At 52.8% G+C, this 20,536-nt stretch overlaps 1 protein-coding gene across 1 annotated transcript in view; it reads left to right on the forward strand.

The window, feature by feature from the left end:
- Positions 418-20,536, forward strand: part of PARD6G (par-6 family cell polarity regulator gamma) — a 76,533-nt gene continuing 56,414 nt past the window's right edge. The window contains exon 1 of the mRNA XM_018039768.1: positions 418-736. Coding sequence (XP_017895257.1) covers positions 665-736 — 72 coding nt within the window. The 5' untranslated portion in view covers positions 418-664. The remainder of the gene's footprint in view (positions 737-20,536) is intronic.

Genomic DNA, 20,536 nt, shown 5'->3' on the forward strand with positions numbered 1-20,536 from the left:
GGGGCGGGGACTGGCCGGGGGCTGGCCGACGAGCCCTGGGTGGGGCGTCGGGTGAGTCCTCGGGACGGGGGGCGTGTCCTCCAGGCTCGGAGGGAGGGTCCTCAGGGCGCGAGGCTGGGCCTTGAGGCTCGTGGGGCCAGTCCCCGGGATGTGAGCCGGGTTTTCTCAGCGCCGGGCCAGTCCTTAGGGAACCGGATTAGCGGCGGGTCTACAGGGCGCCGAGCGGGACGTGGGCCCTTGGGGCTCGTGGGGCGGGTCCTCGGGGCTCCGGGCGGGTCCTCGGGGGACGGGTGCTCTGGGCCCGGGGCGGGGACTGGCGGCGGGTATTCTGGGCGCTGGGCAGGGATTGGTGGCGGATCCTCCGGGCTCGGGGCGGGACGTGGGTTCTAGGGTATCGGGGGGCGGGTCCTTGGGGCGGCGCGCGCCGCCGTACCCCGCTCCTCCCGCGCGCGGCCCCTGGAGTGCCCAAGGCGCGCGGCCAGCCCTGCTCGGGCCGCTGCACTCGAGCTGCCCCGCGGCCGAGCGAGCGCGGGCAGGGGCCGGGGCCGGGGCCGGGGCCGGGGCCGGGGCCGGGGCCACGGCGGCGGGTGGCGCACCCAGGGTCCTTCTGCAGTCCCCATAGCGAAGAGCGAGGGCGAAGCCAAGGCTAAGCGGGGCCGGAACCATGAACCGGAGTTTCCACAAGTCTCAGACCCTGCGCTTCTACGACTGCAGCGCGGTGGAAGTCAAGAGCAAGGTGAGCCGGGGGCCGGCAGTCTGTGCACCCCCCCCCAACGCCCCACGAATGAATGGGCACCCCGAAGGGGACTGGGCGGCGCGAGAGGGGCCGGCGCCGACCACAACTTCGGAGCGCGGCGCGCGTCCGTGAGATGCGCCGGGGTCCCTCAGTCCTTCCCGCCCCTGCGCGCGCACAAAGCCCGGCAGCCCGGTAAGGTTCGGCTCGAGCCCCGGCGCTCGGAGGGCCGCGCGGCCGCCGGACCCTTTGCGAGAGTGGCTCTTTTGTTCCACAAGCCGGCGGCAATCCGGCGCACCGCGCGGTGGAGGGGCGATGTTTCCGGGGCGACCCGGGGGCTGATCGGATTCGGGGCCCTGGAGGGGCCTTGGGGGCCCGGGTCGGGGAAGGGCCCTGGCTGCGCCGCCTCCTTCGCAGCGGAGAAGCCTCGGAACCGGCGAGGGGGAGACACGCAGCGGGTCCTCGATCCCCGGACCGGACCCCCAGTCCCCAGCACGGCCCTGCATACCAGCCCCTCAGCCTCCCGACGCGCCCCAGGCCCAGATTCCCCGGGCGCGCCGGACCAGCGGCCCCTCCCGCTGCCCGCGCCCGGGCCCGAGCGTGCCCGAACTTGCGGGTGGCTGTGCGCTTTGGATAATTGGCTGATAGGATCTGGCGCTTCTGCCCGTTGCGGGGGCGGCACCTTCGCGGCAGAAGCTTTTGTCTGCGAGGGTCTCAGGGGTGGACCTTGCCGCAGATGAAGAGCAGCAGTTGTTCAGGGTCCTGAAGGAGGGGGCCTCGGGCTTACTGCTGCCTGGGATCGGCTTTCGCCCCTTCTCTGCGCCCCCCCCGCTCGGCTCGGTCAGGCAAGGAGGAGAACCTGAGTGGTGGCAGAGGGGTCAGACCCGAGGGTGGGCTCTGACCTCCAAATCTGTGCACACTTGGTCGCCGGCGTGTGTGTCCTGGTTCGCTCTCTGGGAAGACTAACCCGATGGCCCCTGTCTGGGCTGCCCGTACCAATCAAGGTGGGGTCCTTTGACATAGGATTTGCAAGGCTTCCTCCGAGGATGGGGGTTCTCTGCAGGAGTCCCACAGAATGAGTTGTGGGATTTCATCACATCTTGTTGGGCAGTCTATTTATGAACCCTCATATCTAATTACCTCCAATGCTAATTCTGTGACCCTGGCCCAGCACTCATCTCTTTTTAGCCCCAGAACTCCCCACACCCCCAAATCAAAAGTGACCTCTGTGAGTTGTGTGGGGGGAAGGAACCAACAAGCCTGAGTGGGAGCACCAAATAACTGACGTTTCTTCAACTCAGTGGGAATGTGGCTTCTTAGAACTCATTGTCCCCTGACAATAGCCACTGAGCACCCATGGTGTTTCACTTTAACTATTTATTTTGAGATCATCATAGATTAACAGGCAGTTGTGAGAAAGAACACAGAGGCTTCCCCACAGGTACCGTCTTGTATCACAGTGTCACATCCAGGGCCTTGCGGTGTTTTCAGGTCACAGTTTGTCATGCGTGCGTTCCTGAGGCAGTCTCCACGAGGACCACTTCCATCGCGAGGGGACCTCCTGGCAGCCTTTCACCCCTGCAAGGTGGCTGTTTGGTTCTAAGTGATGAATACCCCAGGCTGTTCATGAATCTCACTGGCCGAATGCCCTGGGCTCTGCAGCCATGATGGCAGACAGCTGCCTGACCAGATGCAACTCCGGAGGGCTAGCCCTGGAGGAAATGCCTTCACCAGCCTTTATCCTGCAGTCGTGCACTCTGGACACGGTGGACCCCTGAGGCCTGAAGAGTAAGAGTCTGCCTTTGCCTCTCCCAGAGAACTGGGGGCCATAGGTGTTCTGGTGGCCCAGTGGGTTACCTCAGGCTGCCCCTCCTCCTTGACCCCCAGTGAAGAAGGAGGGCTGCCCCATGGCCCGAGCCTGGGTTCAAGTTCAGATGCAGTGACTGCTCCACCAGGGGTGAGTGGCAGAGAGGCAAAGTTTTTTTTGAATTTGGGAGCAGTCCTGGAGGGCCACACCAGGCTGGGCCCTGCTGGGCTGGCTGGTTATACACACAACACCACCGCCCCAGGCCCTTTTGGATAAGGTGGTTTGTCTTACTGTCTGTCCAGTGGGGCCACATGGCTCCCCCTTCTGTACCACTCTCTCACCCACCCACGGAGTCCATCTCTGCAGGGAGCCTTATTCCAGCTGCTCTTGTCAAAATATGGGAGGCAAACCATTATGACAGTGATGTTTTTATCCAATCTAAATGGTTCACCATAACACCTGGGTTTGCATGTGAAGAAAAATCGTGCCAAAATCCAGCCAGTTCTACCACCCAACCTTGTGAGCTTTCAGACAAGTCATTTAACTTTTCTGAGCCTTAGTTATTTCATCTGTACAATGGTCATTGAACCTATTCTGGTAGCCCGACAGGATCAAATGAGGCAATGAACAGGAAAGCACCTGTAAACTGCAGGGCACCCACAGTTGTAAGAGCTAAGCCTTGCAGATCAAGACTCTGTGGCATTTCAGGATATCAGGTCTGAAAATTGCCTCTGATCCTCTCAGAATTGTTGGTGTTAGCCCTCTGCCACAGCTGGTCAATTCCCAAAAACTTGAGACAGAGAAACTGTCTAGATCTGATGGCTCTCCCCCATCAGATAGCCCCTAACTCTACCCAGCATTTCTGTCAAATACCTGTGATTTGTCTGTTCCTCTCCCAGCCAGCTGCATGCACTTCTGACTCCCCAGTTCTGGTAACGGGGCTGCCATTTCACATTCAATCTGACTTTTTCCTCTCTTCCCAGAAGACCTACAGTGGGAAGGGGCTATGCAGATGTCTGGGGAGAATGTCTCAGGCCAAGGGGAGCTGTCTTGGCCCTTCAGAGGGATAGCAGGAAGTCCAGTGCTGGAGAGGAGTCTACAGGGGCCAAGTAGTTGGAGTTGACTGGCTGTGTGAGGGGAAGACAGAAGGCCACACAGGGCCATTTTGAGCTCTGTAGTAGCTTTCACTATGTGACTGTCTCATCAGCCCCACCAGCATCTGCATGTGCCTGGAAAGTCTAAAGGAACACAGCTTCCTCATCTCCGCAGTGCGCTCTACACTGCGCCCACCCCCACCCCCGCCTGGAGACCCCTGCCTTAAGTGAGGTCCATGGCGTCCCAGCTTCCTTAGCAGGCAGGTCTCTTCTGTCTTCTCTTTGGCCTCTGGGGCCCTGGTTATGTGGCTTCCCGCACCTGAAGTGTTTTCTCCAAGAATCAGCGGTATCCTGACATTCCTCCTGCCAAGCCTCCTGACGTCTTTGCAGGCAGAGCATTCTCCATCCCACGTCCCTTCCCCACGTTTCCCTCGTTTTGTGGCCTTGGTACTGGTGATGGGGGCCCAGGGCTATGTGACTCACCTGTGGCCTCTGGTGTCCATTGTGTGGGGGGAGAATAACACCACTAAAGGTTTTAATCCAGTTTTGGCTGTTTGGTTTAGATACTGAAAAGTGAAAGTCACTCAGTCTGACTCTGAGACCCCATATTCTCCAGACCAGAATACTAGAGCGGATAGCCTTTCCCTTCTCCAGGGGATCTTCCCAACCCAGGGATCAAACCCAGATCTCCTGCGTTGCAGGCAGATTCTTTACCAGCTGAGCCACAAGGGAAGCCCAAGAATACTGGAGTGGGTAGGCTATCCCTTTTTCAGCATATCTTCCCAACCCAGGGATTGTACCGGAGTCTCCTGCATTGCAGGAGGATTCTTTAACCAACCAAGCTATCAGGGAAGCCGTACTGATGGAGGCTTTTCTGGATTTTAAACAAATACGCTATCATTGTGGAAGATGTGGAAACCACAACAGGCACAAAGGAGGTAATTCTCGCATTCTAAGCATGGTCGAATGTCCCTCTGGCCCTTTATGTGCATCTGTGCATGCAGATGTCTTCGTTTGACAGAATCAGGTCGTATTTTATAGGTGTATTTCTCAGTAGCCTTCAACGTTCCACTTTCAACTTAACAGTGAAGTGTTGTGTTTCCTTATGTCATTAATATTTTCAGAAGACATGTTTTTGAAATGACTACATAGTATTTCATCTTATATGTGAACCATAATTAACCTAACCAATATCCTATTTGGGTTATTTTCCATTTTTTTAGAGTAAACAATGTTGTGAATAACAACTTTGCATTTAAACATTTATATAAACAGTACATATAGAATGTATATCATATAAAGTATATGAAGCATGTCAGGGATTGGAGAAGGAAATGGCAGCCCACTCCAGTACTATTGCTTGGAAAATCCCATGGACAGGGGAGTCTGGTGGGCTACAGTCCATGGGGTCACAAAGAGTCGGACACGACTGAGCACGCCAAGTTTATAAAGATATTGATTCTCTTACTTCATTGCAGGACTTTTATTATTTCTTTAGGACAGATTCTTAGAAATGAAATTACTAAGTGAAACGTATGCAAATTTTTAAGACTTTGTATACATATTGCTGGATTTTCTTCCAGAAAGTCTCTTCTATAAATGTGTACACCCTGCTTCATGTCTATCCCCTCCCTCCCTCTGGTATACCCTCCAGTACTGGGTATTTTCTTATTCTTTTAAAATTAGATAAGTGAAACACTACCCCACTGTTTTAATTTGTAGTCTTGGGTTATTGGTGAATAGAATATTCTTATATGTGTTAGGTATCTCTATGTGTATTTTTAGCTGCCATATTCTTTCCTGCGTTCTTTTGTCAGTGATCTTATTTTTCACTGTTATGGACCTGCTCATCCACAGGAGATTTTCCAATCAGTGCAGATGCTGCTAGGTGTCGGTGCACCCTGTGGTCCCAGATCTTGTTTCTGCCTGGCCATGCCCTTCCATCTGGGGCTGGAGCGGAGGCCACGCCCTCCCCACGCGCTGGCTGGGCACTTGCCTCCTGCGGGCCAGTTAAGAACCGCCTGACACAGTTTGACTCACCTCTGTGTGTGGCTACACCCTTTTAAGATTCTGGTTTTGTTGTATCATGCACGTCTGTGTTTAAACAGGTTCGGTGACTTGATTTGGGAAGTTGCATCCAGAGGAGACTGTCATCAGAGACCCAGGTGGGGAGTGTCATCTGGTGGGCATGGATGGTGGTGCTGCCCACACCCTGTGAGCAGCAGAAAGCCCCTGTGGACCTTCCTGGGGGCACCCAGTTAGCAGAGGTTCCTGCCATTTCCTGGGACTTGTGACATTTCAAATAGAGGGGTCTTCCAATTTTAGGGCAGGGAAGGCATGTCAGGGATTGGCAGATGCAACCATTCAAGTTGCCTTGAGGAGTCAGAAGGTTAGGGTCAGGATTAGGGTTAGGGTTAGGGTTAGGGTCACGGTCAGGGTTAGGGTTAGGGCCACTGTTTGTGAATCAGCAGAAAGAGAGCGGCATCTTGCCCCTTTCCTTCAGAGGGGCCTCCTGGACTTTTAGAGGCAAGCAAGGAGGGAGCCCGGAGTGACATCAGAGGTCGCTGAAACGGACCTCGGGGGCCAGGGAGGAGCAGCACAGTTAGCGTCCAGCGGGCTGCTCACCTGCTCACTGCTCCGCACGTCCTCTCACAGGTTGCTCCTACTGTGAGCCTGAGGAGCAACGAGAGGTGCTGCACACCTTCCAAGCCCAAACATACCCAACCCTCCTCTGAGGCGCCCCTGAACACAGGGTCCAGGCTGGACACTGCCCTCTGCGAACAGGTTGCATCCAGAAGTATTTCTTTATACATATATATATACAGGCGTCCCAATTGGCACTAGTGGTAAAGAACCACGTGCCAGTGCCAGATACATCAGAGACGTGGGTTTGATCCCTGGGCTGGGAAGATCTTCTGGTGGAGGGCATGGCAACGCACTCTAGTATTCTTGCCTGGAGAATCCCACGGACAGAGGAGCCTGGCAGGCTATAGTCCATAGGGTCGCAGAGAGTTGGACATGACTGAAGCAACTTAATGTGTGTGTGTGTGTGTGTGTGTGTGTGTGTGTGTATACACATATATAACATATATATGTTATATATACAAACATATATAATACATACACATATATAATACATATACACGTATAATATATACACATATGTAATATATATATGTTTTTTTAATTTTCCTACACCAGGTGTGTTAATTGCACTGTGAAAGATCTTTTAGTTATAACGTGTGGGATCTAGTTCCCTAATCAAGGACTGAACCCGAGCCCCCGCCACTGGAAGCACGGAGTCTTAGCCACTGCACCATGAGAGAAGTCCCAGAAGCATTAAGATAAGTTTAACCACATATATATATTCATAGATACATTTTAGTTGCAAATGATAATTCATTACTCCCCATCACAACCTTGCCAGATAGGTTCTGTTACCACCCCCATTATACACTGAAAAGTCTGGGGGCTTCTACTCAGCTGGCCCCAGTCGAAGAACTCGGGCTGTTCGGCTCCAGACTCCAGTCTCCACCATGCACTGTCTGTGGCCCTAGTGAAGGAGGGTTCCTGCCCTGCCTCCTCCGACAAGCCCTCAAGCCCGGTCCAGATACTGACACAGGTAACCCCACGTAGAATGAAACAGACCCCTTGGGCTCTCTGGGTCCAGAGTTTGGAAGAGTTAGGCCTAGTGCTCTGAGGAAGGAAGTTCTATTTTGCTTCCGTCCCTGCAGCAGGTTTTAGCTGTGTGGCCTCAAGGGAAGTACACTCTCCAGTAGTTATTCTTAAAAGTCTACCATCCATTCATGTATTCACTTACTGAGCACCTACTGTATGCGAGGCATGGGGTTCATGCTGGGGTACAGAGGTAACCAAGATAGCCACTATCCCCAGCTTAAAAGCAAATGGCCCAACGAAGGTCCAGTTGTGTGTAGGCAGACTGGAGTGGGTGGGTGTGGGGGTCCTTTATCCTGATGCCCAAAGTATCGCCAGAGCCACAGGGTCGCAGCTGGAGGCTGAGGTCTCCAATCCCCCTGCCACCCGCCCGCACAGCAGGAGTAGTCGTGGTGCTCGAGCCTCTAGGAGCTGCTCTCAGCTTCTCTGGAACCAGCAGCGGCGGCACCTGCGCGGGCCGCTTGGAGCCGAGGCAGAGCGCCCTCTCCCCTCCTTGCTTCCAGGAGCAGCTAGACTCCTCCGGTCTCCAGTTTTCCTCGCCCGGGGACTCTAGTTCTCTCCCAGCCCTGCATTTCTCAGTAGTATGCTCCAAGGAAAGATTCAGTATCTAAAGTGACCAGCAGGGCTTTGCATGAAGTAGGTGCCCAGTAAATGCCACTCGAGTTAACTTCAGATGAGGAACAGGTTTTCCAGCTAGCTACTAGTGCAGGAGACAGTGAAGAACAGGGGAGCCTGGCATGCTACAGCCCATGGGGCCTCAAAGAGGCGGACACGACTTAGAAACTGAACAACAATGGCTAGTTCAGCAGTGGTCTTTTAGGGTACTTTAGAAAGGAACTGCTTTTTGAGGAAGGTGACCAAAGCTGGAATCACTAATTGACTTAGCCCCAGGGCATCTCTGAGAGGGCTCAGGGGCCTTGTCCCCTCCCCACTAGTGCGTGGAGGGAAGGGAAAGAAGTGGTACAAGATGAGCTAAACAAAAAAGAGAAGCTTTGGAAGTCCAAAGGAAGCGGATTTCAAAGGCCACGTTGGGGGCTTCCTTGGTGACTCAGGCGGAAAAGAATCTGCCTGCCGATGCATCAGACACAGGCTTGATCTCTGGTCCAGGGAGATCCCTCAGGCCAGAGAAACTAAGCTCGTGTGCCACAACTACCGATCCTGCACCCTAGAGCCCGGGAGCCGCAACCAGAGAGGCCCCTGCAGTAATCAGCCGCGCCCCACAGCCAGAGAGTAGCCCCAACTCAAGAGAGCTCACGCAGAAATGAAGACCCAGCACAGCCAATTAAATAAATAAAATTATTTTTTTTTAAATCCACATTGATAGTGTCACCTAATTTCCTTAGTTGACAGCTTCGGGGGCTCAGGGCACCTCCTCAGAGCCAGCCCTACACATCTCCCTGCGTGGTGCTCACACCCCTTCCCTGGAGACGGCGCCAGCCTTCTCTGCCTCCTTCAGAGCCACCAGGCTGCCCTGTTACCCACAGGACTGGGTGGGGCAGGACTGGGCACTCACTGTTACAGCTGGGGCATCAGTGACCTTTGAAACCTTTCCCCATCCCCTCATTCAGTGTGCCTCTGGTTCCTGGGCTCCAGGAGGTGTGTCCCACACCCCACCGTCCAGCTCTCCGATTTCCAAAGGCTGTGTTCCTTTGGGGCTCTGTGAAGATGCTTGTTGGCAGAGGAGACAAGGGAATGGCTCCTTTCACCATCCCCAGCCAGAGCATCTGCTCTATATTTTGGGGAAAGTGTGTAGCATTTTACTTGTTGCTGCCAAGTCGCTTCAGTTGTGTCCAACTGTGTGCGACCCCATAGATGGGGGTCCATAGATGGCAGCCAGGCTCCGCCATCCCTGGGATTCTCCAGGCAAGAACACTGGAGTGGGTTGCCATTTCCTTCTCCAATGCATGAAAGTGAAAGTGAAGTCACTCAGTCATGTCCGACTCTTTGTGACCCCATGGACTGCAGCCCACCAGGCTCCTCCGTCCATGGGATTTTCCAGGCAAGAATACTGGAGTGGGATGCCATTGCCTTCTCTGAATTTTACTTGAGGAAAGTAAAAAAAAAAAAATGTTGCTGCTTAATGAGTTCAAAAACCACCTGGACCCTTCTGCACTGCCCATCCCTGTTAATTCTTCCTTTGTCAGCCTCCCCGTGTCCACAGGCTGCCCTTGCACGTGATCCTCTCCTGCAGTTCAGTTCAGTTCAGTCGCTCAGTCCTGTCCTACTCTTTGTGACCCCATGGACTGCAGCACCCCAGACCTCCCTGTCCATCACCAACTCCCGGAGTCCACCCAAACCCGTGTCCATTGAGTTGGTGATGCCATCCAACCATCTCATCCTCTGTCATCCCCTTCTCCTCCTGCCTTCAATCTTTGCCAGCATCAGGGTCTTTTCAAATGAGTCAGCTCTTTGCATCAGGTGCCCAAAGTATTGGAGTTTCAGCTTCAACATCAGTCCTTCCAATGAATAGTCAGGACAGATCTCCTTTACGATGAACTGGTGGATCTCCTTGAAGTCCAAGGGACTCTCAAAGAGTCTTCTCCAACACCACAGTTCAAAACCATCAATTCTTCAGTGCTCAGCTTTCTTTATAGTCCAACTCTCACATCCATACATGACCACTGGAAAAACCATAGCCTTGACTAGATGGACCTTTGTTGGCAAAGTAATGTCTCTGCTTTTTAATATGCTGTCTAGGTTGGTCATAACTTTCCTTCCAAGGAGTAAACATCTTTTAATTTCACGGCTGCAGTCACCATCTGCAGTGATTTTGGAGCCCCCAAAAATAAAGTCTGCCACTGTTTCCACTGTTTCTCCATCTATTTGCCATGAAAGTGAAGTCGCTCAGTCGTGTCTGACTCTTTGTGACCCCATGGACTGTAGCCTACCAGGCTCCTCTGTCCATGGAATTTTCCAGGCAATAGTACTGGAGTGGATTACCATTTCCTTCTCCAGAGGATCTTCCCGACCCAGAGGATCGAACCCAGGTCTCCCGCATTGTAGACAGACGCTTTACCGTCTGAGCCACCAGGGAAGTTTGCCATGAAGTGATGGCTAATAGTGTTTTGCCAAGAGAACACACTGGTCATATCAAACACTCTCTTCCAACAACACAAAAGAAGACTCTACACATGGACATCACCAGATGGCCAACACCAAAATCAGATTGATTATATTCTTTGCAGCCAAAGATGGAGAAGCTCTATACAGTCAGCAAAAACAAGACGGGGAGCTGACTGTGGCTCAGGTCATGAACTCCTTGTTTCCAAATTCAGACTAAAATTGAAAAAAGTGGGGAAAACCACTAGACCATTCAGGTATGACCTAAATCAAATCCCTTATGATTATACAGTGGAAGTGAGAAATAGATTTAAGGGACTAGATCTGATAGACAGAGTGCCTGATGAACTATGCACGGAGGTTCGTGACATTGTACAGGGGACAGGAATCAAGACCATCCTCAAGAAAAAGATCCTTTCCTGCACTTGCCCAGAAAGCTCTGCCGTGCCTCGAGGCTGAGACTGCTGCCTTTCAGGGACCTGTTCACATGTGACACTGGAGTCATTCCTGAGTGGAGTTCAGTGTGTGTGACAGTGTGTGTGTGTGTGTATTAGTGGCTCAGTTGTGTCTGACTCTGCAACCCTATGGACTGTAGCTCACTCACCAGGCTCCTCTGCCCATGGGATTCTCCAGGCAAGATACTGGAGTGGGTAGCCATTTCCTTCACCAGGGGTCTTCCTAACCCAAGGATCGAACCCCGGTCTCCTACACTGCAGATGGCTTCTTTACCATCTGAGCCAGCAGGGAAGCTGTGCGTGACAGTAAAGCACACTAATCTCAGGCGTGCGATCTGATGAAATGTTACATGTTTGCACACCTGGTGAACACTGTGCACATCACAGTAAGTGTGCAACATTCCAGCGTTTGAGAAGGTCCCTCCGTGTCAGCACCCACCCCCAGTGTAACCGCCGTCAGGGCTTTGTCACCAGGGTGAGCACGCTGGTGCTCAGACTCAATGTCACGGTGCACTGTGCGTCCAGAGGGTCCATCCGTGTTGTGTGTATCTGGAGATCGGGTTTTTTTAATGGATTCAGAGTATTCCTTATGCATCTGTCTGTATGGATGGAGATTCAGGGGCCCAAAGCCTCCTGTGAGCTCCTCTTCAGCACACTTGTGGATTCCACTAGCGGTTCTCAATGCTGCCGTGAGCTGGCAGGGCGTAACCCTGGTCAGCCTCCTCCCAGCCCAGTGTGCTGTCCCGGAGCCCTGTACAGACCCCAGCCCTGGACTTGAGTGGACCGGGGTGGAGCAGCTGCTGTCAGAGGTCTGAGGGTTCAGGAGTTCCTGAAGGCCTTGAACCACAGCTTATTAATTGTCAATTAATAAATCAAGTCAGGGATCTGTTTACCGAGTTGAAAGGCTTTCCTAGCCCTTCCTTTAATTCTGCTCTGTGGCTCACAGCTTTCAGGCCATCCTGTGCATTCTGTTACCTGCTGTAGCCCTCTCGGGGGGCTGAGACACCGGGTGGACAGGGTCGGGCCTGGCGCTGCTCAGTGGGTCCAGGACAGCACGTGCCGCAGTGTCTTCGATGAAAGTGAACCGCTGTCCTTTTCAAAGTTGTCTGACTTTCACGTGTGAAATGAAGACCCCCACAGCAGCCTTGATGGTGGTGGGCTGTGGGGCCACGCGCTTCGGTGGCCTTCACTTGGGGTTTGCCTGTGTCGTCCTGCGGCTTCCCACTCGCACACCTGAGGGTGTTGGTGAGTCACGTCCTTTGCCTTTGGGAATTTCTCTGCTGCTCCTAAAAGTCCTGCCTAGTGATCGGGTATGTTTATTTTCCGCTTCATCACGTCAGTGTGTCTGTCGAAAGCTGAACTGTGTGTCCATCGGTGTGCAGAGCTTCTCTCTCTGCACTTTTGCTCCCGAGACAGGACACGGGGGACTGAGGCACAGGCCCAGAAAGCCCTCAGATGGCGTCTCCTGGGAGGTGTGCTGTTGTGCATGGGCCTGGGTAAGGGCCATGGAAGCAAGCCACACCGGCCGCTAAAGCCGGCGTCTACGCGGCCAGCTGTGCCTGAGGAACTGGGAGACTACGGTGCTGCTCGCATCCTGTTTTGTGTGGCTCAGGGGCCTGAGCCACTGGCTCCCCGCCCACACGTCATGACCTTGCTTCCCTCACCGGTCTGGAATAATAACGGGGTGTTGCTATGTGACCAAACAAATACTCTGCCTGGAGTGTGGCCCCTCTCATGGAGGAGGAGCCCCTGGCTCCGGCAGCAGCTGCAGGGATGAGCAGGGCCCCCAACCTTCACAGGAACGCGCTCCTTTTGCCGGAAGGTGATGCCGAGGCTCCACAGGTCGGAATGCTCTTGTGAGAAATGGTGTGTTGGGGCAGCTGCACTCCACCCTCAGGAGAGGATCTGCCCTGGAGCAGCTTTGTCCCTGTTCAGCTGGAGCTGGAGTCACTGCGCTCCCCCGCCCCAAACTGGGAACAGTTTCCCAGGAATGTGGCCCACTGCTTGTCAGTGGTGAGCTGAGGGTCCAGGAGGGGCTGGGGAGGGAGGGAGAGCGACACACGGAAGCCTCTGCACCAGGCAGGTGTTGCCTATCTCCTCACAATGCCTCTTCTCCACCCACCCGGTCACAGCCATTCATCAGAGGAGGGTCAGCACCTGGCCCTGGAGAGTAAGCCAACGTGCGCTGTTGAGGTTGCCCTGTGGTTCTTCCTGGAGAGAATTCTGGGGGGCCACAGTCTCTGGGCTCCCTCCCTGTCCTAGGAGCTCGGTCCAGCCTGGTAGGAGCAGTTGCCGCCCGGTCACATCACCTGAGTCCTTTTCTCTTCTTGGGGTTACCACGTCCCTTCTTAGAGCATCGGCTCTGTGCCAGCCCTTTACGGGGCACTCAGCTCAGGTGCTTCGTGATGCTCATGACACCATACCTGTGGGCTGCAGAGAGGATGCTCATGACCCCCATACCTCTGGGGTCTGGACCAGGCTGCTAACTCGCCCCAAACAAGGCCCCAGCAACCCTGCATTGCTCCACCATCCTGCTTCTCACCTAGTTCTTGTTATCCCCTGATTCCACCTCGTGGAAAACAGACAACACCTACCTGGTCCAGACTGCTCTGCAGCCACAGCATGTATCGCGCTCTCTCTCTCCCCAGCCCCTCCAGGACCTGGCTCAGGGCTGCACTGCCTCTTCAGTATTCTTCCCGTGTCCTGGGAATCCCCCTCTCTGAGGCCTCCCCATGCGCTTTGGCCTGTGTGCAGTCTGCTGGGGGCAGAAGGGGTGCTGCAGGCAGAGCCCCCTCTGCAGCTGTGCTCAGAGTGTCAGCGGTGACCGAGCAGAGGCCCCTTGGGCTGCAAGGCTGGGGTGGGCAGCTTCTGCTCAGCTCAGCTCTGAGTCCCCATCTAGAGATCGGAGTTAAGGTCATGCTCCTGAGCACCACTTTTCTCTCACAGAGTAATAAAAAAGTGGTTTCCTTGTGGGGGAAAAAAAAAAAAAAACTGAAAAATAACTGCCAGTGATGGAAGGGACAGGGCCTAAAAAAGTCATGACTTGTATCAGAAATTAGGAAGGTGGCTTAATTGAAGAGGGGTGTGCTCCTGTAGGGCCATGCTTCCTGCTCTGTCTTATAAACCACACGGGCAGAGGTCTCAGTGTGGTGCTTGCAAGTCTGGGTGCTTGAGAAGGGCTCTGGCAGCCCTGTGGTGCATGTGGAAGCCTGGTGTGCCCTGTACACCTTCCCCACGTGCACTTGGCCAAGAAGAGCAAAAGCTCTGGAACAAGGTGATCGAGCGCAAGCTGCTGTTCAATGGACTCTCACTCAGAACAGGACACGGATTTGATTCAGGACTCACAACAGCCCTCTGGGGAATATATTGTGTCCTTCTTTTACAAAGGAGGAAATATGCTTGGAGAAGTTTAAATGATCCAGAGTCACCAGCCAGTTCAAGGTGAGTCAGGAGCTTGAACCGAGGTCTCCATCCAGGACCTTGCCTCTTGATGCCTCTGCCTTCTGTCTGCTAAGGCACCACTGACCCAGGCAGCGTCCCCCTCAGCCCATCCCATCCCTGGACACTGCCTCTTTTCCAGGCACTTCTCCTGAGCTCAGGTGCAGATGTGACCTTGCTTCCCTACTCGGGCTGGGGCTCCAGGCCTCTGCCTGAGTGCATTTCTGCATTTCTGTTCTGGGGAAGTGCTATGAAGGAGAGGCGGATGAGCAGCCTGGCACTGACCTCCGCACCTGGCCCAGGTGGGCCCTCCAGCCCGCCAGCCCCACCTCGACAGCAGGCTCCCTGCACCTTTTCCGCAGCGTCTAGAGCAGCCGGATCTGGTCTGCGCTATTCCGCCCGCCACGGGTGCCAAGTCGCTTCAGCGTATCCAGTCCTTTGCAGCTCTGTAGACTGTGACCCACCAGGCTCCTCTGTCCATGGAATTGTCCTGGCAAGAATACTGGAGTGGGTTGCCATGCCCTCCTCAAGGGGATCTTGAGTAACACTGAATTACTTTTCTTGATAAGTTTGTAAGAGAATACCAGGTATTAATTTAATACTGAATATTTCCCAGTTCAAGTGAACCTGAAGTTCACTTAACTTCTCTTGTATTTAGAATTGTTTGATTTGTAAGCACTTACTTTTCTTCAAGCCAATTAAATAGAGCTCATTTACAAATTAACCATGGCAGTATTCTCCAAAGACATATACAGAGACATACATATACCCAGACAGACACGAGAGATTTAGCTTCATTTTCTAAACTTAGTCATGAATCAGCTATCACAATGTAAAATTCACTAATTTATAGTGAATAAGTAAAAATTGGAATAAATAAAAATTTTGGAATAAATTTGGAATTTGGAATATATTGGAATTGGAATAAATAAACATTTTGAAGGCTTCTCCTGCCCACCATGGCCAGCTTTGTCCACGCTGCCAGCTGGCCTGGGCGTCCGCTTTCCGTGGAATTCCCACACCCACCGCTGGCGCTCCTTAGACCTCGTCTAGACCCTCTGCAGTGTCAGCCTCAGGTCCTTTCTTTGCTAGCAGCCTTGTGCCTGTGCACAGCTGTTGAAACTTCTGGGTCTCAGCTTCCTGGTCTGTAAAATGGGAACAGCGACACCTGTGGGGTGCTGTGAGGCGAGCTTGGCCCGGACCACACCTTCTCTCCCACCGTCGCGACCACAGCCGTGTGCCGAGATCTCTCTGCTCCCTTCTCGGCCCTGCCCCACTCCTACATTGAGCAGTCCTGGGTCCACAGGTGGAGAGCACACGCAGGGCTCACACAGCCCCCGGCAGCTGCTTGGCAGCCTCACGCAGGAGCCGCTGCTTGTCTGAGCAGTTCTGCAGGTGCTGACGGCTACGCCATCACTGCTCCAGATTGAAGTGGGTGGACGGGGCACAGCAAAGGGCCAGGCTCGGCTGTCCGCTCCACCCCGTCTGACTCACAGGTCTGTGGCCTGATTTTAAACTGTCCCGACGTGTCCGCCCCGGAGGTCACCCCCTGGCAGGTCCCACGCTCTGACAGATGCCTCGTGAGGTTGGCAGCCTGTGCTGCCCGATCGTCCCATAAATGGACGTCTCTCCATGGTTTTCTACACGGCATGCGTGTGCGCGCGTGCTCCCTGGCCCTGTCCTGAAGTGGCCCTGACGTGTTCGTGCTCCTTCACGGTTGGATGTGTTATGTTGATTGTGATTCCAGGACCCACCTCCATGAAAAGCAAGCAGGACGTGAGGCATCACAGCCCACGGGGCTGCCCTGTGGCCTCTGGCGCGCAGTGAGGTCCTGCCCCCCTGGTCCCGGGCCGTGATGTGGGGTGCACTCTGGCCCTCTCTTCATCTGATTCCTGCTTTCCTGATACACTCAGTTTAAACCAGGGCCTACGTCTGTCATACAGCGTCTTTGTGTACTTTTCTCAGTTTGTCCTTACACATTTGCACATGCAACCGAAACATCTCAACATTGGGCTCTCAAACCGTCAGCCTTGTGAAGACACTCAACACTAGCCCAGGGCCATACTGGGTACTCAGTTCAGTTCAGTCGCTCAGTCGTGTCTGACTCTTTGCGACCCCATGAATCGCAGCATGCCAGGCCTCCCTGTCCATCACCATCTCCCGGAGTTCACTCAGACTCACGTTCATCGAGTCAGTGATGGCATCCAGCCATCTCATCCTCGGTCGTCCCCTTCTCCTCCTGCCCCCAATCCCTCCCAGCATCAGAGTCTTTCCCAATGAGTCAACTCTTCGCACGAGGTGGCCAAAGTACTGGAGTTTCAGCTTTAGCATCGTTCCTTCCAAAGAAATCCCAGGGTTGATCTCCTTCAGAATGGACTGGTTGGATCTCCTTGCAGTCCAAAGGACTCTCAAGAGTCTTCTCCAACACCGCAGTTCAAAAGCATCAATTCTTCGGCGCTCAGCCTTCTTCACAGTCCAACTCTCACATCCATACATGACCACAGGAAAAACCATAACCTTGACTAGACGGACCTTAGTCGGCAAAGTAATGTCTCTGCTTGTGAATATACTGTCTAGGTTGGTCGTAACTTTTCTTCCAAGGAGTAGACGTCTTTTAATTTCATGGCTGCAATCACCATCTGCCATGATTTTGGAGCCCCCCAAAATAAAGTCTGACACTGTTTCCACTGTTTCCCCATCTATTTCCCATGAAGTGATGGGACCAGATGCCATGATCTTCGTTTTCTGAATGTTGAGCTTTAAGCCAACTTTTTCACTTTCCTCTTTCACTTTCATCAAGAAGCTCTTTAGTTCCTGTTCACTTTCTGCCATAAGGGTGGTGTCATCTGCATATCTGAGGTTATTGGTATTTCTCCCGGCAATCTTGATTCCAGCTTCTGTTTCTTCCAGTCCAGCGTTTCTCATGATGTACTCTGCATATAAGTTAAATAAGCAGGGTGACAATATACAGCCTTGACGCACTCCTTTTCCTATTGGGCATTCAGTGCAATCTTAATGAATGAATGAATGGGTACTAAAAACTAGCCCATTACAGTAACTAGCAAGGTGCTTACTGGGATGTTCATGACACAGCTTTTTAGACTTTAGTGTGCACCTGAGTCCCTGGGGATCTTGTTAGACCGCAGATTCTGAGTCCCTAGGCCTGGGGCCTAAGGTCATGCGTCTCCAGCAGGTTCCAGGTGTTGCTGGCATTGCTGGTTCAAGGAACACACCTTGAGCAGGAGTTGGAACGTGGCACAGGCAGGAGTCCAGGCCTGGGGCTGGGCCTTGCTGCTTTGTTCTGTGTTCAGCCCGAGTACAATATTTTTCTATCTGATTGGGTCACATTGGAGACTTACCCTTGGGTTGTGTTTTCTCTCACTTTCCATATTGTAAAGGCTTCCTTGAGTCCTTCAACCCTTTCTAATACAGCACTTCTGTTGGCTTCATCCTGGCAGCAAGTTTAATCTGTTTGATGAGCTTTTACAGTTTCCACTTTTCACCTTTGTGCATATTTTGATGATGATTTTCCATCAAAATCTACCTGTGCTTCTGATGTCCTGTGATTGCTTTCACCTGAGAGGCCTGAGGTGGCACCTTGGTATGGGTGGGGCTTCAGGGTGGGGCCTCGGTGGGTGGGGCCTTGTGGGGGCGGGGCCTCTGCTGCAGGGTCCGGAGTGCTTGGCTGGGTTTCTGTCTGCAGTGAGGAGCTTGGAAAGATGAGTAATGTGTGGGTTTCCTTTTAACTTTGCGTTGTAAGACAGACTTTAATTACAAGGGGTCGGTCGTCTGTGAAAGAACACAGTAGCTCCCTAGATGCCCTGAGTATGTTCATGATAAACACAACATTTCACAACAGGAGAACAAGCTGAGGAATCCTGGGTGCTTCAGCCCCAGGCTCCTGCCAGGGAGCAGTCGGTGGATATTGGAATGTCTAGGATCCTCCTTGGTCCCTCAAGACTGGGGCAGTTTCAGGATCACTGGAAGAGTCTAGCCCTGAAGGATTTTCCAAGGAAAGTACTGCTATCGTAGTAACAAAATGTCTCTTGTGGCACTTACAAAACAGGAGCCAGATGACTTGACCTTTCTCATGTTCAGGAGCATCTGCAAGTCCAAGATACATACCTACCTCCTGGGACTATAAACATCCAGCAAAAGAATGTTTTTCAAGTATAGCAGATAAGTGAAAAAAATCAGAGTAGACCAGTGTGGACAGCGTGCTGCTTGTCAGAGAAGAGGGTAAGGGGACACAGGTCACAGATACTGCTCTCACGAGCACGAGATGCCTTTTGAAGGAACAGAGGAGTGAAATCATTGGTTCCTGTGGAGACTGTTCATTGAATACCTTTTGAATTTTGAGCTGTGTGGTTCTATTCCATTCACACCATAAAGAAAAATATACCAGGCTCTATGATCCTAATTTTTCTTTAAAAAAAAAAAAAAAAAGCATGTTGGAGAAGGTTGAGGAGTGTCCTCTGCCCCATGCAGAGCTTTAGTCACTGGGCCTGCCCAGGTGGGGCTGGGACGGCTGCAGGACAGTGAGCCCTGGGCTCCCAGGGCACCTCAGTGTCACACCACGCACTGGACCTGGATTTCCCTCCTTTTTTTCTGTCCGTCGTGAATCTTGCTGCTTTCTCCAGAGTGACTGCGCTCACGGGCACGAGTAGTCAGCTCTGTGGACTGCCTCCAAGGTGAAGACTACCATGAGCTGTGTACGCAGGAGGGAAAAGAATGCTGTTGTGTTTTTTTAAGAGTATTTTAAGGAAATGATGAAGGAGGATAGAAATTCAGAGTTGCAGATATTTGTCCCTAAAGTTCAGTTCCCCCTTTTTTATGAAAACTAACCTGAAAGGGTGGAGAAGGCAATGGCACCCCAATCCAGTACTCTTGCCTGGAAAATCCCATGGATGGAGGAGCCTGGTGGGCTGCAGTCCATGGGGTGGCGAAGAGTTGAACACGACTGAGCGACTTCACTTTTCACTTTCATACATTAGAGAAGGAAATGGCAACCCACTCCAGTGTTCTTGCCTGGAGAATCCCAGGGACGGGAGAGCCTGGTGGGCTGCCATCTATGAGGTTGCACAGAGTCGGACATGACTGAAGGGACTTAGCAGCAGCAGCAGCAGCGGCAACCTGAAAGGGGAGGTAAGCTGGGGGTTGGGGGTGATTGAGTCAGATACGGTGGCAGAAAGTAACCAGAAACATCTCTGGATATCAGTTACCTATATCAGGGATCGAGGAGGGGGCAGCTTGAAAGCTACAAGAACGTGGTGTGCTTCCTGCCCCCCAAAAGCTGTCAGAGACACAGCACCATGTGCACTGTCACCTCCCACAGCCTCTCCCCAGGTGATGGAAACAGTGGCCCTGGGGCCACCAAGGGACACCGCATGGGGTCAGGTGTAGGAGCGCTCCCCAGACAGAAAGACAACAGCATGAAGGCCCGAGGTGAGAAGACAGTACTATTTATAATCTTCCTCTCCCTCTTTTGATGTTAGATCAGCAGGAGGGTGCTTTACTCAGACTAGGTTTCTTTGGGAATGATATTCCAGTATTAAGCCAGAAGTGCATCTTAATCATCAAAAATATGCTAGAGTTTTTAAGTGAAAGTAGCCAAGTGACTTTAAGATGAAACCTGGGGACCATGATTTCAGTTGTAAAAAGAATGAGCTTTTTGGTTGGTTTGAAGTGGCAGTAGCTTAGTGCTGCAGACGGAACACAGGACCAGAGTCGGGAGATGGGTCTGTTTCCAACCTGGAATCCATCAGCTCGACAGCTCTGGGCAGATCTCTCTCCAATCCCCTCAGCATAGGAGTTCAGAAGTGCACTTCTGGGGGGAACTTATGGTTTAGTTGTGGGCATGAAGACAGCCAGTAAGACTTGCTGCTGCTGCTAAGTCACTTCAGTCGTGTCCGACTCTGTGCGACCCCATAGATGGCAGCCCATCAGGCTCTGCTGTCCCTGGGATTCTCCAGACAAGAACACTGGAGTGGGTTGCCATTTCCTTCTCCAATGTGTGAAAGTGAAAAGTGAAAGGGAAGTTGCTCAGTCGTGTCCAACTCTTCGGGACCCCATGGACTGCAGCCCATCAGGCTCCTCCGTCCATGGGATTTTCCAGGCAAGAGTACTGGAGTGGGGTGCCATCGCCTTCTCCGAGTAAGACTTGCAGTGCACACCAAATGAGCCCGGCATGTGCCGAATTAAATATGTTTCCATACAAAAGGGATTTGTTTAAACATATGGATAACTGTAGAGAGAACTCCTCAGGTCTCAAGAA

The sequence above is a fragment of the Capra hircus genome, chromosome 24 (genome assembly GCF_001704415.2).
Source record: "Capra hircus breed San Clemente chromosome 24, ASM170441v1, whole genome shotgun sequence".
In the NCBI taxonomy this organism is placed as follows: Eukaryota; Metazoa; Chordata; class Mammalia; order Artiodactyla; family Bovidae; genus Capra; species Capra hircus.